General features: G+C 46.5%; 4 protein-coding genes and 1 pseudogene across 4 annotated transcripts; 2 read left to right on the top strand and 3 right to left on the bottom strand.

The window, feature by feature from the left end:
* The first annotated feature begins 1,688 nt into the window (after positions 1–1,688).
* Positions 1,689–1,861, top strand: LOC135371303 (U2 spliceosomal RNA; annotated as a pseudogene).
* A 251-nt stretch (positions 1,862–2,112) lies between these two features.
* Positions 2,113–7,051, bottom strand: LOC135370191 (forkhead box protein L2-like). Its single transcript, XM_064603897.1, has 3 exons — positions 6,909–7,051; positions 3,670–4,169; positions 2,113–2,395 (listed from the first exon to the last, which is right to left on the bottom strand). Exons 1-3 carry the CDS (start codon positions 6,934–6,936, stop codon positions 2,207–2,209), a joined length of 717 nt encoding a protein of 238 aa, XP_064459967.1. The 5' UTR covers positions 6,937–7,051; the 3' UTR covers positions 2,113–2,206.
* Positions 7,052–8,968: 1,917 nt separating this feature from the next.
* LOC135370190 (uncharacterized) lies at positions 8,969–11,149 on the bottom strand. Its single transcript, XM_064603896.1, has 2 exons — positions 10,755–11,149; positions 8,969–9,643 (listed from the first exon to the last, which is right to left on the bottom strand). The coding sequence occupies exons 1-2, from the start codon at positions 11,133–11,135 to the stop codon at positions 9,086–9,088; spliced, it is 939 nt and encodes a 312-aa protein (XP_064459966.1). The 5' UTR covers positions 11,136–11,149; the 3' UTR covers positions 8,969–9,085.
* Positions 11,150–11,632: 483 nt separating this feature from the next.
* LOC135370691 (splicing factor 3B subunit 4-like) lies at positions 11,633–16,908 on the top strand. The gene is made up of 10 exons (XM_064604486.1): positions 11,633–11,717; positions 12,084–12,167; positions 12,239–12,384; positions 12,670–12,798; positions 12,863–13,043; positions 14,566–14,724; positions 15,003–15,158; positions 15,825–15,932; positions 15,991–16,107; positions 16,256–16,908. Exons 1-10 carry the CDS (start codon positions 11,684–11,686, stop codon positions 16,483–16,485), a joined length of 1,344 nt encoding a protein of 447 aa, XP_064460556.1. The 5' UTR covers positions 11,633–11,683; the 3' UTR covers positions 16,486–16,908.
* LOC135370694 (prostamide/prostaglandin F synthase-like) lies at positions 16,867–21,077 on the bottom strand. Its single transcript, XM_064604488.1, has 6 exons — positions 20,874–21,077; positions 19,796–20,000; positions 19,072–19,123; positions 18,935–18,998; positions 17,923–18,001; positions 16,867–17,130 (listed from the first exon to the last, which is right to left on the bottom strand). Exons 1-6 carry the CDS (start codon positions 20,928–20,930, stop codon positions 17,021–17,023), a joined length of 567 nt encoding a protein of 188 aa, XP_064460558.1. The 5' UTR covers positions 20,931–21,077; the 3' UTR covers positions 16,867–17,020.
* Position 21,078: the final 1 nt, after the last annotated feature.

Raw genomic sequence — 21,078 nt, 5'->3', positions numbered from 1 at the left:
GTTTACTAAAAGACTGTTTCTGCGGCGATGCTTGATATAAATCATACTAAACCCATACACGACTAAGACAACGGCTGTGAATCTACAGTACGATCTCTTTCTGCCATGCGAGTATATATCATCCCGGACCGTTCTTTATGGAACAATTTTTGTTCAGAACGCAGCACGGGATATTACATACATGGTTGTTGTTAACCTCACAACGTTTCTTATTGAAATATTGGCTGGGAAACGTACTGTAGTACAATCCCCAGCGCTGCACTGCCGTGACGGTCTAGTTTCGGAATGCAAAACATAACGTAATTAAGAATCGAATGACAGGACACCTGTGAAACACTGTTAGGATACATCAGTATACTGGCACCTTACAAAATTGTGTGATGACAAACAACGATCAACGCCTGCAGCGCAATAAATACTCACAATCTCCGTTGCCTCCCATTGTTTTCTATGGGCGCACACTGCGTTTTCGGGCCTCCCAACATGGCGGCCCGAATGCACGCCTCTCCCCCACGAGCCCCTCTCCCATGCGCGATCCAGCCTTTATACATAGAGATCAGTGGATCTGACAGGCATTCATTTATAGAGGAGGCGTTGGTCTAGGTGGCGTTGCCTGAGCTATATCTGAGCAACGATATCTCCAGTCCGTATACGTGGCACACAACTTCCCTCGCGGAAGGCAACATGTCCGAGCAACTTATGCCCTGTCAGCACGGAGTAAGAAGACTAGGAGATGACACTGCCCATAGAAGCAAGCGCCGGCGCGCGACCAGAGAGTGTCACGTTGGGGAAGAGAAAAAAAGGCAGTTGCTGACTTTACGCGACAGATGGCACGGCGGCACTGTCCTCCATTTTGCGCTTATACATGGAAGGCTATGGGGAAACAATGCTTTTCGCGAGTCATACGGCAGCCTCTACGAACGAAGACAAACTGATGAACGTGAACGATGTTTGTCTTGGCAATAAAGGTCGCGCTTGTCAACTACATAGTGCTTCCTGTTTAGCGAAAACAATTTCATTCTCTTGCCTCTCGGTTCTGTTGAGCAGACGACAGGAGCACGATGGTCAAGTAAGCGTTTCATCTTCTTCTTTTCTAGCGTTTGATTCACGTGCTTTCACGTGTTTTAGTCACGCCGCCAGACAAGGGACAGTATCACGTGACCGCATGTTTCGAAAATTATGCGTCCTCGTGCAACAGATGGCACTGCGGGCCGGGCCGCGGAGCGCGCGCTCCTCGTACATTCTCTGGTCACGGGAGAGAGTGAAGTTTCATCTCCTAGTCTTCTTACTCCGTGCCTGTCAGTCACCAAGTTCCAAGTGCCGTCGGCTGATGTTCAGAATTAACTATGCCGAAGTGGCATTACGCGTGGCAACAGACTTCGTAGACAGCTTCGTTAACAGCTTCGTTGAATTTATTCCACAGCGATGAGCTTCCTCCGCCGAATAACTTCCTCATCTTTTATTAGGACCATGCATGGTGGCGTGCTCCTCGAGAAGCGCTTCTACGGACACCGGCGATTTGGGGTTGCAAGTTTTGATGGCGTCCAATTTGCACAAATTTATGTTGTTGCTACTCGGTCTTGTCTTATTCCACTTATTCCCCAGTACGTAGATAACTTCGCAGTCCTACAGTTGGCAATACGAAGTTCATGACAATACACACATTTGTTATCCACAATTCAGCCGCGATTTATTCTTGAATGTGCGGATCATGGCACAAACATTGAGTTATCAGCTTGATATGGGTCCTATTTGGATATTAACCTTATTTTTGGAATGCGGCGGAGTGCCTTGAAGCTTGCTTCACCTCTGCCACGTGTTGGCCTGGTATTGCACTGACTCCAGGATCGGCCCTCTCCCCACTTGGGAAGTTCTTGGAACCTAATAGCAGTGATGGGCAGTACTCGGAGTACCAAGTTCTCATGTACTATGCGCTTGCTGAGCCTTCACATTTCGCTTTCGCTTTCGCTCGCCGGTAGGGGAGAAATCGAAACAGTTTGGAGGTTACCCGTTTCTTTCGTATTAGTAAACTCCCACAATTCAAAGCGGAGCTAAGCACTCTAGGATTTTATGAACTCGCCCATTGAGGACATCCATTTCACATCAAGCACGTAATGGCATGGCACTTTTATTTAACGATCTCACCATTGAGTCCATCATTTTAATGGTTGTCTATACTACAAGAAGTATATCTGTCAGCACAATGCTAATACGGCCGATACAACGGAGGCTGCAGCGTGGATGACTTGGTGTACTGTGGCGCCACATTCGAGGTTCCTAATGAAGTGGAACCAGCCGTCATTGGGTAGTGCTGCCCCACGAAGCTTGTGGGCATTGATGTCGCTGTGTCTGCGTTTCCCATGGGTGAAGAGGGAAGGAACATTTGTTGGTAGCCCTGTCGAAGAGGGATAATTATATTATTCCACCTATTATAACGTGCAGGAAGTGAAACATGTAAAGTATGTTTCTCCTCAGTCCTAAGGTATGCTCGGTCTGCTAACATCGGCACCGCTGTGCTAAGATCTGACAAGTTTGCTCGAAAATTCTCTCAAATAATACGGAGAGTTCTTGAATAGGGTACCCAAGCGCTATGTGGAAACAAAGAAATAGCGTCGTCGTCACTTGCCCGAGCAACAAAAACCGAGCTTTCGGGTTTTCCAAAATAGCTTGAGCTAGCGCCGTTCTCGTGGCCGGCGATAATCCGCGTGAGCGCGCGTGTCGTGGTGTCGTCTGCAGAAGGCTTGCTTGATGCCACATCTCACTTCTTCGCCAATTGGACTTATAAAGTCAGGATGTCATCTACGTATAAAGCCAGTTACCGCAGACGGTTTTGAACACGAGTTTTCTTTGACGACCATTGGCTAGCATTGGCTGCCCGCGTGGCTGATGGCTGAGGAGGAGGAGTGTCGTTGGGAGGAACCCGAGAGGTCTGCCTGCCTGATTAGGCGGCATGTTTCTCGGGAAGGGAAAGATGGTGGAGAGGAGGAAAGGGTGAAGTGGAAGATAGCTGATAGCTGCGTCCATGGGCCGACTTCAGGGGAACTGTGCCGGCATACGCCTATTACACATCTGAGGGAAACCCAGGAAAAACCCCAGACGGCACAGCCGGCCCGCGGATTCGAACCGCGGACCTCCCAGTCTCCAAGCGCACGCGTTACCGCTGCGCCACCGGAGCTGGTGGCTGATGGCTGCTATCGGTTCCATACGGCATCCTGAAGCCCTGTCGTGATTCTGGAAGCCCATCTAGAAAACCTGCACCCCTATGTTCAGCATCGGTCGACAATCTACCCGGCTGGTTTTGTTTCGTCCGAAAAGTGTGTGTGTTTTTTTAAGAAAAAAGTGGAATTTTAAAGATCAGCTCTGGTTCCGCGCAGCCGCAGAAGCTCCTGCGGCGTGACGTCATTCCCTAAGCAGAGGAGGGAGAGCCTGAGAGTGCGGCGCTCAGAAGGGGAAAGGCGGTGTCAGACCTCCAAGGTAGGGGGGCTCGGTACGATTTCGCGGTGGTATTTTCGATGTCGTGCATGGTCAGTGGTCAAAATATGACACGGTAGTTACGAAACCTTGTTTGTCTATATAGGTGGCGCTGGTTTAAACCACCACCCAGAGCCAGTGCCCCCACCACCAAATCTAAAATAAATGAGGTCATCAATAAGTCTGGTCGCAACTTACAATGCCCGGATATCCATGCGGAGCAAAGCCCCACGTAGATGTCGCTGCTGCGGGATCCCCAACTGGATCGCACCCATAAATCGCTTCGGGCATCAATAAGTTCCCCAACCTGTCGCACTGTTGGACGGGCCTTCTGTACGTCCTCTTCATTCGCCGTCTGCGCCGGTAGTTCCCGCCGGAGAACATGTCTTCGTAACTCGGATGCAGTGTCCAGAAGTGTCCCTTCCCTTCGGTGACGTCATCGCGGGGGATCTTCACGAAACACTCGTTCAAGCTTAGGTTGTGCCGAATCGAATTCTGCCACCCTTTATTCTCCTTCTTGTAGTATGGAAATCGGCGCATGATGTACTTGTAGATGTCGCTCAAGGAGGCGCGTCGGTTTGGTGATTCCTTGATGGCCATGTCGATGAGGGCTACGTAGGAGTACGGAGGCTTCACTGGTGCCGTTACTTCTTGGCTCACTGAAGAAGTGATGAGTTGTTGGCTCTGGCCTTGTAGTTCTGAAGGGGAAACGAGTGTATTGAACCACAAGGTACTTGAGACCACGGTGGTGTTCACTTATGCTGATTATGGCCAGTCATGTAGGCAACGAACTGAGCATGAGACCGAGGGAGCTGAACTGATGCTCATCAGGCTTTGCGAACTTGAGTGACTCTCACGGATCGTGAGCTGGGGCATGAGGAACTCGCGTTCATCCATGAGCACAGAGTGAACTAGTTGAGCGGGGAGTGTGCGAGCAATAGTGAGGGTGTGACATATAGGTGCCGACCTCTGCTTGAGACATGAAGTATCCGCGCATGTAAAGGACATTATGGCATACACTCTTAAAAATTAACTTCACCGCATAGCACGCTCCTAGCCAATCATCATCTTTAATGATATCGTTATCTGCCTTGATTTGCTGAAAACGGGAGGCGTACGCCTTTTTTGTGACACTTATGCGGTTCATAATTGTCACAAAAAAGGCGTACGCCTTCCGTTTTCAACGAACCAGGGCAGATAACGATATCATTTGAGATTATGGTTGGCTAGGAGCGTGCTATGCGGTGAAGTTCATTTTTAAGAGTGTACCATTCATGGCAATGGTTGGCGCACAGCGTGCTATGCGGTGAAGTTCCGTTTTTAGATGGCTCATTCGCTGAAGGTTTGCACCAAAGTGTTACACATGTTTCCTTATGAGTGAAGGCGGTGGCGTACACCCTTAAAAATGAGTTTCACCGCATAGCACGCTCCTGTCCAACCATCATCTCGAATGATATTGTTATCTGCCCTGATTTGTTGAAAACGGGAGGCGTACGCATTATTTGTGACAATTATGAACAGCATAAGTGTCACGAAAAAGGCGTACGCCTCCCGTTTTCAACAAATCAGGGCATATAACGATATCATTCGAGATAATGCTTGGCTAGGAGCGTGCTATGCGGTGAAGTTCATTTTTAAGAGTGTATACCCAGACAAGTATTCCGGGAAGGGTTCTACACTGTTAAAACAGAACTTCACCACATAGCACGCTCCTGTCCAACCATTATACTGAATGATATCATTCTGTGTCATGATTTGTTCAAAACAGGGGGGAGGCGCCTATCTGGGACAAGATACTGTAATCTGTCCCAGATAGGCGCCTCCTCTCATTTTCAATAAATCAATGCACAAAATGATATCACTCGGAATGACGGTTGGCTAGGGGTGTGCTATGCGGTGAAGTTCTGTTTTAACAGTGTATGAGGACTTTACATGAGGGAAGGAAGATTTCACCCTCATTTCCCTCTCCCAAATGCACTAACAGAGGCATGGTTTCGGAGGCGTTTGAAACCCCGCCCCCACACTTGTCTACGACGCTGAGCCAAGGTGTATAAGACCCACACTCTTAAAAACGAGCTTCACCGCATAGCACGCTCCCAGCCAACCATCATCTCGAATTATATTGTTATCTGCCCTGATTTGTCTGGTCTGATTTGTCTGATCTGGGGGGGAGGCGTACGCCTTTTTTGTGACACTTATGCATAATTGTCACAAAAAAAGGCGTACGCCCCCCGTTTTCAACAAATCAGAGGCGAGAACGATATCATTCAAGATGATGGTCGGCAAGGAACGTGCTATGCGGTGAAGTTCATTTTTAAGAGTGCATTGACGTCACTACCGCACGAACCGCAAGCCTTGCTGCTCTATTCTGAATGGTTTTCAGTTTTTCTGAATGATATATAGCTTCGGTAGGAATCACAAATCAAGGATGCATATTCTATAGGCGAGGACTAACGAGTTATTTAAATGCTAAAAGCTTCAGCTCGCTGAAGACTTTAAAGATGGCGTATCGGTACTAACGCACAGAGTAGCATAAGACATATGGACAAGACACGGCAGCATAGATATGTCTGTCTCTGCCAACTGCCCCGCCTTTGTACGTTTGTGCAATTTAAAGATGGCGTCTTAAAAAGCCAAGCGTAGAGCTTGTCTGTGTTGTAATTGAGTTTATGTGGATCAGACCACAGATCATTAAAAAAATACAGCTCTTAAGTGTCTAAAGGGAGATGTATCAATATGATTACCACGTGTAACTATATACAACGGGGCTTTTCCTTGTTGTAAATGGAACAAGCGATATCCTTATTTTGATCACGATGATTAACTTAACTTTTATGTTTGGGTTTGAAATGGAACGTGTCTATAGCTTTCGATACATTAATTTCCATTTTCTAATCAATACGGGCGATAATTATGAAGGAATGCGTAACATCTACCACTCCCTCGCTGATATCAAAGGCCATCCTTCCAAATTTGAATAAGCTCTTACAATGTCGGTAGATTTTTCCTCTCCCATATCACGGCATCGCGAACACGAATGTGTGTTCAATATCTAACGTTGAGAAACAACTTCGCGCATTGATGTTTTTGTCTTGTCGTAAAATATAGCGGACGACACCCTGGAAACAACTACAGCAACTATATTTGGAGATGACGAATGGGGATTTTCATCGCCAGGGGCGATGGGTCAAATCCAGTGCTCTGCATGGTGCAAAATCATTGGGGAATAAACACGATGATACATAGTGACCCTTAAAATATACGCTTTAAAAATTAAGACTGAACCTGAACATATAGCACCTTTTTACCATCCGAGTGATACTAACTGTAGCGCCGCGGGAACCGTTTTATAGCTATAGCTCGTAAAAATGTTTTTAAAATCAACTCTATGTTAAAGCAAAACAGAGCGCCTGGTAGACAATACAAAAGCAATTTACCTTGCGGTCTGTCTTCCATCCTGGGCATGGTCCTGTGCCAGCGCGTGTTGTTTCCCGCTTGCTGATGTAAAGATCCAGTGACACCTGTCTCTGCGCTGTCTCCGACAGCTTTCCACCAATGGGGTGTCAGAGGAGGTTACGGACTGGCGTTACAGACGGAACATCATTGGTCCCCGTACCGAATGTGTCATATGAGACCCTTGTTTCTCTTGCAGTGGCATGGTGTTTTGGATTTCGGAGACCACGCGTTCTGTGTTTGTGTAACACAAAGTTACAAAGGGCACACAGAGTTCCCAGAGCTCTGTGCGCGGGTGTCAGATGCATGCTGGGCTTGTAGTGCGTAGCATGAGCCCTATAGTGTTTACGTTATGTGCGACAGACTGGTGTGAAAAGCGAGAGGCAGGGAGTTTGAAAATAGTTCAGGCGAGGGACTTCGTAGTCTTTACGTTGCAAGTGCGTGGGAACCATGATTCTTGCGTCTTTACTGGATCGCTATTTTTTTTTTTTTTTTTTTTTTGCGACCTTTCCGCGATCCTAGCAGCTCTTTCAAGAGTTCGACATTGCTCCCCGTTGGGAGAGTTCTTGTCCAGTACGTGAAGTATAGCTTTCCTGTGTCTGTGCCAAAGGGCGACCCTCATAAGTATATGGTGAACCCTCGTTATTATGACCATGGTCGTTCCCGAAAATTTTGCTCATAATGCGGAATTGTCATATTAACGGGGGGCATTTGCAGAGGTTTCACTAAATTGTTCCCCAGGAGTATGGTCGTAAAGCGCGTATGTCAGATTATCGGGGGTCATATTAACGGGGGGTTCACTGTATAGTTCTCCTGACAAAACACACCGATCTGTCCGGTAGTGGTGTGTTTATATGTACTCAAACTTCGCCATACCAGCACTGGACAGCTGTTTTGGCCTTCTTGCATGGGCCAGTGCACAGGTATAGAGGCAACGTTTCTGTGGGTGGCGTCTGATATAGTGGGTACAGTATATGACAAGATTTCCACTTTTCGCCTCAGGTGTTGGCATTCGTTCCGAGCCCCTTCCGTAAATACCGTTTACCGGCACGAGTGTTCGGTACTGGGCGAATCTTGGTAAGTGTGCGTATGGCACAGGGATATAGTACAGGAGGAACGGGGTGAGGGAGGAAAGCCATCGTGTTCTGTCATGGGACTCGATCCCAGACTGTTCCGAAAACCTGATTCCGACAGGACCCACAGGTCGGGCTATAGGGTATATCAAAGTTGTTTTGATTCCGGTCATATAAGCCGGTCATATGGGCCAGTCCGAGAATTATCGGACTTTAGTCGGGCTCGATCGGACCCTTATCGTCCCGGTTGTCTTTTATATCAGTTAGTTCGGGTACGTAATTGAGAAACGTAGAAACTTTTGTCAGCGACGTGTAGTGATGAAAAGTGTCAAAAATTTTCAGCTTCTGGATTTGTGAATGACACACGCACAAAAAAGGAAGAAAAATAACAACTTGAAAAAAAAAAAAAAAAGGTCCTTATCTTCCTGTGCAACGTTAATACTCTATTTTCCTGATCCGTCGGAACATCGCTGACGCTTTGAAATTAATTCCAGAAGACAAATTTAGTAGCTGCAGCGCAACAGAAGTGTATGACATGTTTCGAAATTAAAAAAAAAAAATGTTAGAAAACAAATGCCGCAGGCTCACACATGCACGAGGCTTAGAAGCCTGCCATTGGAAATGCACAGATACATTGAGGAATTTCACGTAACGTCTGGCCGTTTACGGCTTTGCAAAAGGCCCGGACGAATTCGAGTCGCTTTAAATTTTACTGGAGTATTGTTTTCTGATATTTTGGGCTAGATCCGAAAACCTCGGATCCATATAGCCATGCGCGAGCTATGTATATATCTCCGCCTTCCATTGTGTTGTAAGCTTTTCTTTTCTACTCCCACGAGTTTGCATTTTTGTGCTTATGTACGTAAACTTTAGCTTCGTATCTCAGAGTCTCGTCGTGGACGTTTCCGTTTTCCTTAGTCGATGTTCGTAGCCACCAGCTGTCCCCCTGTGAAACATGTTTGGTTGTGATGTACAATTTCTTTACTCAACTTTATTTCCTTATCTTACGACATATTAGGAAATAAAATTAGCCGGATGTACTAGCGTAATTACAGACTCATTACTGGATGTGCGAAGTGTCCCTCAATTCACACACGCCGCCCTTCCTGTGTGCCGACATCGTTTCCAGAGCTTCCGCTGTTATCGGGCTCCTCCATTTGCGAATCGAATCCTCTGAACGAAAATATGCGAATCCCAGAAGGCGACGCGCAAACGTAACGTCTCTGCAGCGAGTAATTAATGCAGACCAAGCACGAGATCATCACGGCAAACCCCGCCACGACGCAGATGAGAACCACCCAGACACGTGACCCTTTTCGCGCACTGCAATTGGCTTCGTCGCTGCTGTCGCCGCAGTTGTTGTCGCCGTCGCAGACGAGACCATACGCGATGCAGATGTCGTTGCGGCAGAGGTAATTCTCGGGAGGAACGCACGCCGAGCGGGCGCGTGGCTTCTGTGCCAGGGTGACCAAGACTTCGAAGCCGCAAAGCGAGGGCTGCTCCGGAGTCGTCAGGTTGAATTCGAGGAAGATGCACTCGCGAGCGGTGGAGCGAGCCAGAAAAGCGGGAGAACTTGAAGCGTCGAACACGTTTGTGTCGCAGTAGCTGGACTCGTTGTAGACGGTGCCATTCCTCAGTATGCTGATCTGGTAGAAGTAGAAAAGAAAGGATCGGTGACACTGACGGGTAATGATCGTTATATACAGAAGTTGCGCGAAGTAGAGGTTTACCTCCACGTGTTGACAACATGACAGGTGGCCGATGAAATACCGTGTATACTCGCATAATTTGCGCCCCCAACTTGACCGCCCAAGCGTTGGTATACAGTGAAGTTTCGTTATTACAAAGTCAACGGGAACAGGGAAAATTCGATATAAGCGACAGTTCGATAAAAACGAAAGTGCTGCAAGAACCGATAGTCTACGCTAAATACAGACCCACATAGCACGCTCCTAGCCAGCTGTCACCTCGAATGACAAGAGGCCCTGTCTTTCCACCGTATTATCGCTCCACCGTTAGAGGTCCCTAGAGTCTAGTGCTCCCTTCGGGGGGCCATCTCCTTCATCCGTATTCTCGCTCCGCCTTCAGGGTTCCCCAGAGACTAGTGCGCCCTTCAAGGGCCATCTCTTTCGGCCGTATTCTCGCTCCGCATTCAGGGTTCCCCAGAGCCTAGTGCGCACTTCAAGGGCCCTCTCTTTCGGCCATATCGCTCAGCCTCTATAGGTGTTCCAGCAGCCTATAGTGGTTCCTTCAAGGGGTCCTCTCTTTCCGCCGTATTCACATTCCACCCTAAAATATCCCTTGCCCCTGGTGAACCATCAAGGGGCCCTCTCTTTCCGTCGTATCCTCGCTCTGCCCTCGGGTATCCTTTGAGCTTAGTGCGCCTCAAGGATTCCTCTCGGGAACACTTTCACGCAACGCCTTCCTTTGCCATTCCCTCTAGTCAAGGGCCTCTCTAGATCACCTTCCAGCAGCCCTTATGTCTCGCGGGTGAGCTCCAAACAGAGCTCACGACTGTATACCGACACAATTGCGCGACTGAACTAATACAAGAGAACCACCTTGAAGCGCACTTGGCCCTAGGGATCCCTGAAAACGGAGCGCCATCACCATCTGCGAACCCCCGAAGGAAATGGTGAAATACGGCGCAGTCGTTTCTATTAAGGCCCAATCGTTAATCGACATGATATATAAGAGCCCACCAATCACAGGCACGCCACTAGGTGTTTCCATATTGTATGAGTGCAAAGGAATTACCTTGAGGATGCCAGCCCTGTCGTCATCTGTGCTGTCCGCTCTAGCTAGAGACCGCGACACACAGGGCACAGTTCCAAAGGCGTACCTTATGAGGGTGAGGACGATATGCATTCGTTCAGGAGGAACCATCATGAAGCCGTGGTAAAATGCAGTCGAACTCGTCAACGTCCAATATTCAATTGAGCGTGTTTGTGTGACATACAGAACAGAGACGTTATCGCTTTCATTCCAGAAGGGAATTGACGTAGCGTACGTTCCACTGCTTCGGGTGTCGTCATCATTTTGCTTTACAGCACACAACTTTTCAGTAATGCTGAGTAGCACAATAAGAATGCTGCATAGCAAGATTTTTGGTCGGGCAAAGCTGGCTGGACCAGCCATGTCCCTAAACCATTGTTTATGGTCTTCATCTTCTTTCCGTTCCCGATGTTTGTTATGTAGCCATCGCATTTTTTATTTGTACAATTTTGTCACAACGCAAAAAAAAAAAAAAGTAATTTAGCAAGTAGCTGTCGGGGTCGCTGGTGAAAGGTGATGCTCAAGAAAATCATGCATATGCCAGGCAGCGGCCACGGATGTAGTGCGAGGGAGATCGTCTTGAAGCACAGGCTGTTTTGTTCTGTATATGATTGCTCTGTTATTGTAACCAAAGTCAAAAGAAAGAAGTGTTTTTTTTTGTTTTTGTTAGAGAAAGGCTCTACTGAAAGCACCGAAAGAAAGGGCCGAAACCAGAATCACTTCAAAAAGTTGCAGGGATTTGTGTGAAAAGAAGACAACAATAATAAGGTTATCATGTTCGTTCAATATTTCAAATCGATTTGCGGTTCGTATGTACGATCAGCCTACGGTAATATACACCGTTTTGACCAACTGCAGTTTTTGACAAAAACAAGGCAGAATTCCAGTCGCCATCGTGATCACTGAACAACATGGCGGCGGGACCGATCGCCGAAAGGAACCAAGGTATGCTCAATTTTTGTGTTATTTATGACATTAATGAGCGTTTACCCTTGATCTGCGTTTGTATGTAATTGGAGAAGATTGCTTTTGCATATTTACTATCATGTTTTAATTTTTTTGCCCCTGCAACGCTTTATTTAACATAGACAGCAAAGCGTTGGAGACACGTTTGTTTTCCGGCACGCTTGCAACTTTTTGCAGGTTGGATTTACATTAAATTTTCACGTGGTGTTGGAAGCAAATGTATTGTTGTATTTGTATTGTATTTCCACATTTGTGGTAAAGTTCACACGAATGTCGTAGTCTCACGGTGCTGCAAGCGTAGTAAAGGCTACATGCCGCTTCTGTCACTTGCTTCTGTCATTTCAGATGCCACCATATATGTTGGTGGCCTCGATGACAAGGTCTCTGACGCTATCCTTTGGGAATTATTTGTTCAAGCAGGACCCGTAGGTAAGATCACTGAACTACTGTGCTGTCCGGAGTCCATTGAACAGTTGGACGTGTTCTGTTTTTTTTTACAGTGAACGTTCACATGCCAAAGGACCGAGTCTCCGGTTCACATCAGGGCTATGGCTTTGTCGAATTTCTCGGTGAGGAAGATGCCGATTATGCCATCAAGATCATGAACATGATTAAACTGTATGGGAAGCCTATTCGTGTCAACAAGGTGAGGACATTTAACATTCAACAGAAGAATTGGATAAACTGCGGCAATGACATTTACTATCTGATGCCGGCACCACCTAGCGAGTGTGGGGCGTTCCATCCAATCACGCTAATTTGATCTAACCCCACATTACCCCCCCGAGTGCCATCTTCCCCATCCCGCTTCTGCCACTGGTCGAAGTGTAGTTGCCGTATTTGAGCCAAATATTTGCGAACGGTGCTTTCAAGCACATTTAATATGCCAAGTTCATACTCGGACAGTCAGATGCACATCGGATTTTTTTAGGCTTCAGCACACCAGAAGAACTTGGACGTGGGTGCCAACATTTTCATTGGCAACTTGGACCCGGAAGTCGACGAAAAGTTGCTGTATGACACATTCAGCGCCTTTGGAGTTATCCTGCAGACACCCAAAGTAGGTCCTCAGCGTTTCTGTTCGCAAGCTGAGGCATCATGAATATTTTGCATTTTTTGTGCAGATCATGCGGGATCCAGAAACTGGTAATTCGAAAGGTTACGCCTTCATCAACTTTGCAAGTTTTGAAGCTTCCGATGCCGCTATCGAGGCCATGAATGGGCAGTACTTGTGTAACAGAGCTATCACTATCTCGTACGCATTCAAGAAGGATTCCAAAGGGGAACGTCATGGTTCTGCAGCCGGTAAGTATAATGCTGCTAGATCTTGTTTCCAGCACACTTTCTGGACGAATGCCGGCACAATTCCTCTTGAAGTCGCCCCAGGATGCACGCTAACCCCCCGTCCTCCGCTCCTTCCTGCTTTCTTCTCCTTATCTGCATGCCGCTGATAGCGACAGTTGCTTCGATGTGCTAGCACGGAATATAATTTTTAAAAATTTATCTTCTTGTTGCATACTGTTAGGTTTCTAAGCCGCACTGTAGAGAGTAACAGGGTGTTTATTTTTATCCTTTACAGAATTTTTATTAACAAAGCTATGAGAACAGCACAGATGTCGTTTTTTGCGGTTGAGTTATACGGCCAGGCGGACTTCCTCTGGAAGAGAGTATGTAACTACGAGGTGTCTAATTACCTAATGTGTCTAAGGTGTCCTAATGTACCTAGGTGTCTAATCTAATTATTATTAGATATTTAATTAGGGAATTTTGGGCAAAAGCGAGATAGCAGAATGGGAGATAATCCTCATTGAAAGCCATTCTATCTTTTAAAGATACAGAAAAGAGTGCGTGCCGTGAATTATCAGTCGCCGAATTTGAGTATGCAAATGAGCCAAAACTGAAAAAGCACGCCTCAAGAGCGCGTCATCTATGACGACGGAGGCTTATCTGGTGCTGTGGGGAAAAGAGCAGGCCGACAGCGCCACAGAAGCAGCTCTTTCGTATCGGAAGCGAATGAGTATTGCGCTGCTGAGAGGAGACCGTCGTTCCATTCGTCGATGCCTCGTGAAGCCCCTGGCTTCCCGCCAATGGACAACTGACATTCTCCCCCATCTATGCCGAAAGGAGTTGATCCAACGCTCGCTTTCCGCATGCCACAAAACATCTCTCGTCAAGATGCTGCATTTATTCATCGAATGCGACTCGATGTGGCTTTTACAGCTCAGTGGCATTCCCGCTTGAGACATGCTGTCACTGCTGTACTCTAGAGGATCTGGAGCACATTCTTCCTCATTGTCTACTCTACCAACCTTTCCGAACCACACTCTCCGAGTCCCTCAGTGAGGTGGGCTCTCGCCCCTTCTCCCTATAAAAATTGCTCGGTCCTTGAGCAAGCCCAGCCCACCAATGCTCTGCCCTCAGAGCTCTTTTGGACACAGTAGGGCTTCAAACCTTATTGTGAAGGGGCTCATTATTTAATTCCCGATTATTATTATTTCGAATATTCATTATTTAATCACCACCAGCGATGGGGGTAGGATATCGCCCCTGCCCCATTCCTCATCTTAAAAATAAAGTTGTTGTTGTTGTTATAAAAATTATGTAAAGGATAAAAATAAACACCCTGTATTTGTGCTGCGCAATACATTTGTGTTTGATTTAGAGTGTTTTTAGTGCTTTTAACCATGATCTACCGGACCGCTTAATTATTAACCCTTTTTAGAGTGTGAGCAGACATAATAGAGCATAGTTGGGCCAAAAAGGCCTGTCTAAGCCATCATTGTAGTAATAGTGTCCAAATTCAGAAGTGGTATATTTTTGTTTACAGAACGTCTCCTGGCTGCTCAGAACCCCCTGGCCCACTCTGATCGGCCCCATCAACTCTTTGCTGATGCCCCACCGACGCAGGTGGGAGCAGCGAGCGTTGGCATGACTACTGCACCGCCTGCACCTCCTCCCATGGGGCCATTGGCTATGTCTCAGGGTGGTAAGTAAATAAGTAGCCGCTGCAACCAAAAGGAAAAGGAGCTGTCACACACAGTATTTTCTTGCCGTAGAGAAGGTACACAGTTTCGGGGCCTGAATGTGATATCAGAACTGTATTGTAAAGTTTACCATATAGGAAAGTGGTATGTTATCAGATATGCAGGCACGTACACAGCATCTGAACATCACACACAACATACACACTTTTTTTTTTTTGCACTGGAGGGTTATTGCGGTGTTACCTGCTGCGATGCTTATTGGTTGTGAATACTATTTCAGGTGGCATAAGCGTTCCACCCCCTCCTATGCCATCCATGCCTCCACCCATGCCTGGAGGTCTTCCTCCTTTGCCTCCCACTGGACTACCACCAGGTGCATTCCGACCGATGCCTCCACCATTCCCGCCTGGAGGACCTCCACCCCCTCCAGCATCAAGTAAGAACTTTGATTTCAATATTCCACGAAAACCTCATTAGAACGTGGCTCTGTTGTACTCTGCTGGCCTCAGTGGGGCTCAGTTTGTAGTGTACGTGTTTGCTTGCTGACCCGAAGGTTGCAGGTTCAGACCTGTCCAAGGACGCCAGCAACTTGGTGGCAGTGTACAAGTTGCTTTGACACGCTATCTTTAGAGCAGGAAGCTTTAGGGTTTTACCCGATTCTTCCCCGAATTTGCACCCCGAATTGAAGGTTGCCTCTTTAGGGTGAAACCCGATTTTTGCCTGGCAAATTGCCCTCACTTGGATGTCTGTAGGAATGCACTACCTTATTTGTTTGGCAGAAAAATGCAGTTACATCACCGTTTGTACCAAACCGCTACAGTTAGTTTGAATAACTGAGCCCGATTTCTCCCCGAATTTAGCATACCGGAAGTTTTTTCACCCGAATTTGCATGAATTTAGTGCACATTTTATTTACCCGATTTTTATCCCCCGAATGTAGGAAAAAATATTTCCCGAAAACTTGAGGCTCTAATGATAAACCCGATTTAAAGTGACACTTTAAGACACGGTGGATTTAAACCTGAAGTGCAGGAATCAAAGCATACTCTAAACTCCACTCCACACACCGGAGCACCACTTATGTAAGAGTTTCCTTCCGCAGTGGGAATGCCGCCACCGCCCATGCACCCACCCCAGGGCTTCGGCATGATGCCCCCACCACCCGGACCCCCGCCCGGTCACGACCGGATGCCACCTCCACCGCCGATGGGTAAACTGATAATCCTATTATAATAAGACTGGGTTACAAAGACAGTAATCTATTGCAGGACCCCCTGGCATGCCCCCGTTTCCCCCTCCGGGAATGCGTCCACCACCACCTCCTCCCGCGGGCTTCGTGGGAGGACGACCACCAGCGCCGCCACCGCCCCCACCACCGGGCTTCGGTGAGTTTGTCTCGCTGCATTCCGTGGCTACGATTGACGTCCGCTGCAGCTGTACAAAGATTGGTATCTGTTGAAAAATCGAGGGCGCCACATCATTTTGGTCCCGAGACAGCTGCCGGCGCCCTCTAAAGCGCTGTTTTTTATGCAGGACTGCCACCGGGCATGAGGCCACCGTGGCCGCCAGGACCCCCCGGCGCACCGCCTCCACCCCCACCACCGAGGGCTGCACCCGGAGGGCCCCCACCACCTCCTCCGCCGCCCCCTCCGTCTGGTGCTCCCCCTCCCCCACCGCCTTCTGGAGCGCCGCCGCCGCCTTCGGGGGCTCCTCCTCCTCCCAGTGCACCTCCCCCACCTCCTCCCCCGCCAACCAGTGCATAACACAGTTTGTTCAGTTTTTCTTATTTCGTTTCAACAATACCAGTCACATTTTCAAAGCATCTGTTTTTTTTTGTGTGTTTTTTTTTCGGATACAGTCTTGGTCTGTTCCAGTTTACGTGTCATTATGCACTGTTGTGGGAACTTATATTTCGATTGCACAAATTATCTGAAGACAGCAATGGTCCATGCCCTCCTATCATCATCACGTTAGACAGTGTGAATCCAAACCTTCACTAACCTCACAGATACCTTTGTTATCGAGCGCCCATTTCAAAGTCCACCTCCCAAAAAGTGTTAACCTATTTTGTGCATTACAATTGGCATCTCAACATTTCTCGCACAATAATGAGACCATAGCCTTTGTACAGGTGTAACTGTAATACGTTTAATATGACATAATAAAGGGTACACTGTGTAAATATACGTTACTCTTACGCATAATCATCCTGTCGTATCTACGTGGGAATATAATACGTATATGCTAAATACACACGCAGTAAATACTGTTCGCAGCAGTGAACGGTCACTGGAAAAGTCAATCTTTCGAAGATTCCGGGTCCAGCCCAAGTGCCTTCAGTATGGCGTCGTTCCCGACGTAGGCATCGGGGGTGTCTTGTTTGTAGTTCAGCAGCACTTTAGAGCCACCTGTGTAGCAGTTGTATTATGGTTTCGTTGCAGCATTTGCAAGAGAGAGGGCAAGCAGTGTTGACGAACTTCGTATGAAGGCTAATTTGCGCGTTAGATTAGCATTTTTATCGTTGCATTTTGGTCTGGCTTGTATGGTACAAGTCCATACACATTCAGGGAGAACAGAACGTCACTTTCCCCTATTATAAATAGTATTAAAACTGTAAATTATTGTACATTAAAAGAGTAGTGAAAGGCCCATCCATGAATTTTTCAACATGCAGTGGCAAGTTGCACAACTAAAAGACAAAAGTGTTATTTGAATTGCAGCACGCGAGAGGGGGACTTGGATCCACGTGCAACATGGAAACCTCTCAACTTCTTCCAAGAGCCCGTAAGAGGATGAGTGAGGTTGACATCGCGGAGATAGGGACCCAATGGGGAGGTTTTGTTACACTTCGACCCCTGTATTGTTCTTTTTTTTTTGTTCGATTTTTGTTTTTTTGGGGGGGGGATTACGTCTTTCGAAAATCATGGGAGGGAAAGTCTAGTTTCATTTCAGGGCTGAAAATACCAATTATGTGGGGAAAAAATGTGTCTCTCACACTTGAGACGAACGTGAGATGCCAGTGCTATGAATTCACAGTGCTTAGCTTTCCTGAGTGCCTGCACTGGCGACGGAATTTGCACTTTGTCACTTGACAATGCAAATCGGGCAATGATGAGTTTAACCCCAAAACAACACTAGGCTCTAAGTGTATGTAGAAGAGAATTTCACACAAAACACTAGGAACAATCCAGTGATGTTACCTTTCTCGACGATTAGTGTTCCTCCAGTTTGCAGGCCATCGCCAGTGGTCATGTCACCACCTACAGCAGCATCTCTGGCCTGGTCAAAAGACGTTGATACAGTGAAGTCAGTAATGTCAATGCAATAACACCAATCTTTGTACCGAGTGTCCCAGCAAGACCGCTATGGTTCCCAGTGTGTAAATATTCCTTGGATGCGCCTCATTCAGTCACATTTTGAAGCCAGGGCAACGTTTTCTAAGAGGCCACCAAAGAATTTCGGTTTTGTGCTCTTTCCATAGCACATGTCATCAAATAGGTGTTGACAAAAGAATGCTTTGCCAATCTAAACATTAAAGGCTAGTGAAGTGTAGCAGTTTGGTGGTCCTAATAAGACTGCTATGAATCTTTTTTGTTTATATTTAAATTTTGTTTATATTATATTTGCATATTTTTGGTTGCACATGATGCGGCCGTAAATTAGTCTCCACAGTAATTGAAATTGCAATTTGGGAGTGCTTTAGGCAGGGCTTTTATGGTACTTTTTAATATGCAATACAACTCCAATGCCCAGCAGGATGCAATGTGGAATATGTTACTGTTTGTTCATCTTGTCTGAGTAATAACAGTACTGACAACTACAGGGTGTTTTGCTTTGTTTGTCACAAAAGTCTATGAAAAAATCCACTTGTCTGAAAATTATGCAGCCAACAGTATTTATCTATGGGGGAACTCTTGCAATGTACCACAAGTAGTTTTATCATACTTTACTTAAAAGATATTTAATTATGGAACTGAACTCCCTAAATTTGCCAAGTTAAAGTAAGGTTTCCATGCTGGAATCTGGAAGTGCGGCCAACAATAGTTACTTTTCTTCACATTGAAATTCGTTTATGTTGCAGTGCAGTGATTGCACAATATAATGCTGCATACAATCTCCAAAAAGCATGCACATGCAACCCACTAACAAGGGAATGGGAACACACATTCTGACTGGGACACTCTGTAGTACTTAGAAAATAGTTGTTCTTACAGCTGCAGCTTTAGCTCTGGAAGCACTGGTAAGGATGGCTGGGAAAATGCTCAAAATGTTGTACCTACAGGCAGAGAAGTTGGATACAGTGCAACATTCAGGAGAGGAAGTTATCTGCTTTATTTAAGTAGTCATACCGTTTGAAGTTCAATGCCTTGTATGTGTTCCTCTCACCATCGATGTAAAGATCTGAAAACAGAGAAAGAATTCCATTTGCTATTTCTATTATTGGAAATGTTTTATATCAATTGAGCTCCATAACATACTCTGGGAACTTATCTGCCAACACTGTACAACTTATATTCTAAAGACACTGCGTGTCTGATGTAGCTATGCACGGCTTTCGAGTGGCCTGTGACTCAGGCTGCGCTTGGGTATCCTGTTTAATGCAGCTGTCACACCCCTGACTTTGTGGAAACAGCATTTCTATTACATTCAAGTTGAGTTCAAGGGGTGTTAAAGTGCAAGAATTTCTCCTCGTGTGGTGAAAGATTCTGTTACAATACAAAAGGAACTGGGCTCATCCGTTGCATCGTTCACGATTTATGCGCAAACGAAATCGTAACTTGCGCTTTCCCTCTCCTCTACTTCCCAAAAAGCGCGGCCTGTCATTGGTCTTCTCATACGATCTCTCGCGATGATTGGTCAAATCGTTTGAGGGGACCAATGACAGGCCGCTCCTCATTGACGCTCTTCTTGAGAAGGGGAGAGGAGGCAAACCGTAAACTACGGTTTCGTTCACGCATGAATCACAAACGTCACAACGGACACCTGTTCCTTTAGCATTGCTGTCAAGGGAACAGCATGTGTCATTCTGCACTTTAGTGCCCCTTTAATGTTGCAGCCTCATTTGATGCCCACCTCCTTTAAAGAATCCCTTCTCCAGAAATTCTTTCAGCCCAGTTTCTTCGTGTCCGATTCCGATGAGACTAACGTCTGCCGCGTCCAACTTTGGCTTGATCTCGCTGATGCGAACGGCATCCAGGCGGCAGAAGGGACAGGCAAAGCGACGGAAAAACATCAGCACGCACGTCTTGTCCTGCCATAGGCTTCCGAGGGAAACGCTCTGCATGCATAAAAATTCAAACGTGGATGGGTTACGCTTGCCCTAATGACGCTGTCGATTTGTACGTTAATGTGGAATGTTGCACAGACGTAGGAAACGAGATGCCAAAATTGTGTGAGGGCATGGCAAATGAAGATACGAGTTTTGTGCAAGGGAAAAGAGCTAGTACAAAACAGAACCGTAGACCATGTTTTGTTTGGAATTTCAATGAGAAATGACAGTTCAAGGTAGAAGTGGGAAAGCATTGTGATTACATGTCTTGTACATCATATCTTGCATATTGTGATTCAATCCTTTCTGTCCTGCTCACTCTCTGTGTGGTAACCCACCAAGGTGGGTTTGATAACTGCCGTTCTACTGATTATTCCTAGAATAAAATCCATCCATATTAGGATCGGTATCGATTTCTGGAAAATCTAGGTAGGCAAGGCGCAAAATCAACATTTATAGGAAAACGTTTGGACCTTGATGATCGCCTACCGAGAAGTACATATATATATTTTTAATAATTTTATGACAACCTGGCATATGAGTTATATCACAAGAATAAGAATTGGATCCCATAGCTAGGTAAGTGCAAGGGTGTAAGTGCATCAAAAGCAGCTGTGTGGGTAAGAGTATACATATTTTAATTAGGTAGCGCCTCAGCAATGAGAATGGCGGATAACTCCAGTTTTCGGTGGACCTGCATCAAACAATACTGCGCTTCACAACATCAACAGTCGAAGACAAGGGTTGCTCTACAATATGACCCATGACTGTGTCCAATTTTGGAGAGGGTCACGGAAATGGTATATAGATAAGATGTCCTTGCGTCACTGCGTCGCTCAAAAACCGCAAACCGAAAATCGAAACCCAACAGAGCTCTCTTACTTGGCCGGTTGATGCTGACTTGATGTAAAACTTGCCAATTTCATTAGCAACGCTCATATTTACGCAGGAGCTGAACGATGTGACGCGTGCTGCAATGTAGGTAAAACTGTAAGCTCTGAATTGTAACTACGCAGACGAGAAACGACAAGGAAAACTGAGAAACACTGACAAAACTCTCTGGAACAATGGAATAACAACGAGCGAG

Source organism: Ornithodoros turicata, chromosome 10 (genome assembly GCF_037126465.1).
Source record: "Ornithodoros turicata isolate Travis chromosome 10, ASM3712646v1, whole genome shotgun sequence".
Lineage (NCBI taxonomy): Eukaryota > Metazoa > Arthropoda > Arachnida > Ixodida > Argasidae > Ornithodoros > Ornithodoros turicata.
This window is presented reverse-complemented; position numbering and strand designations above follow the sequence as displayed.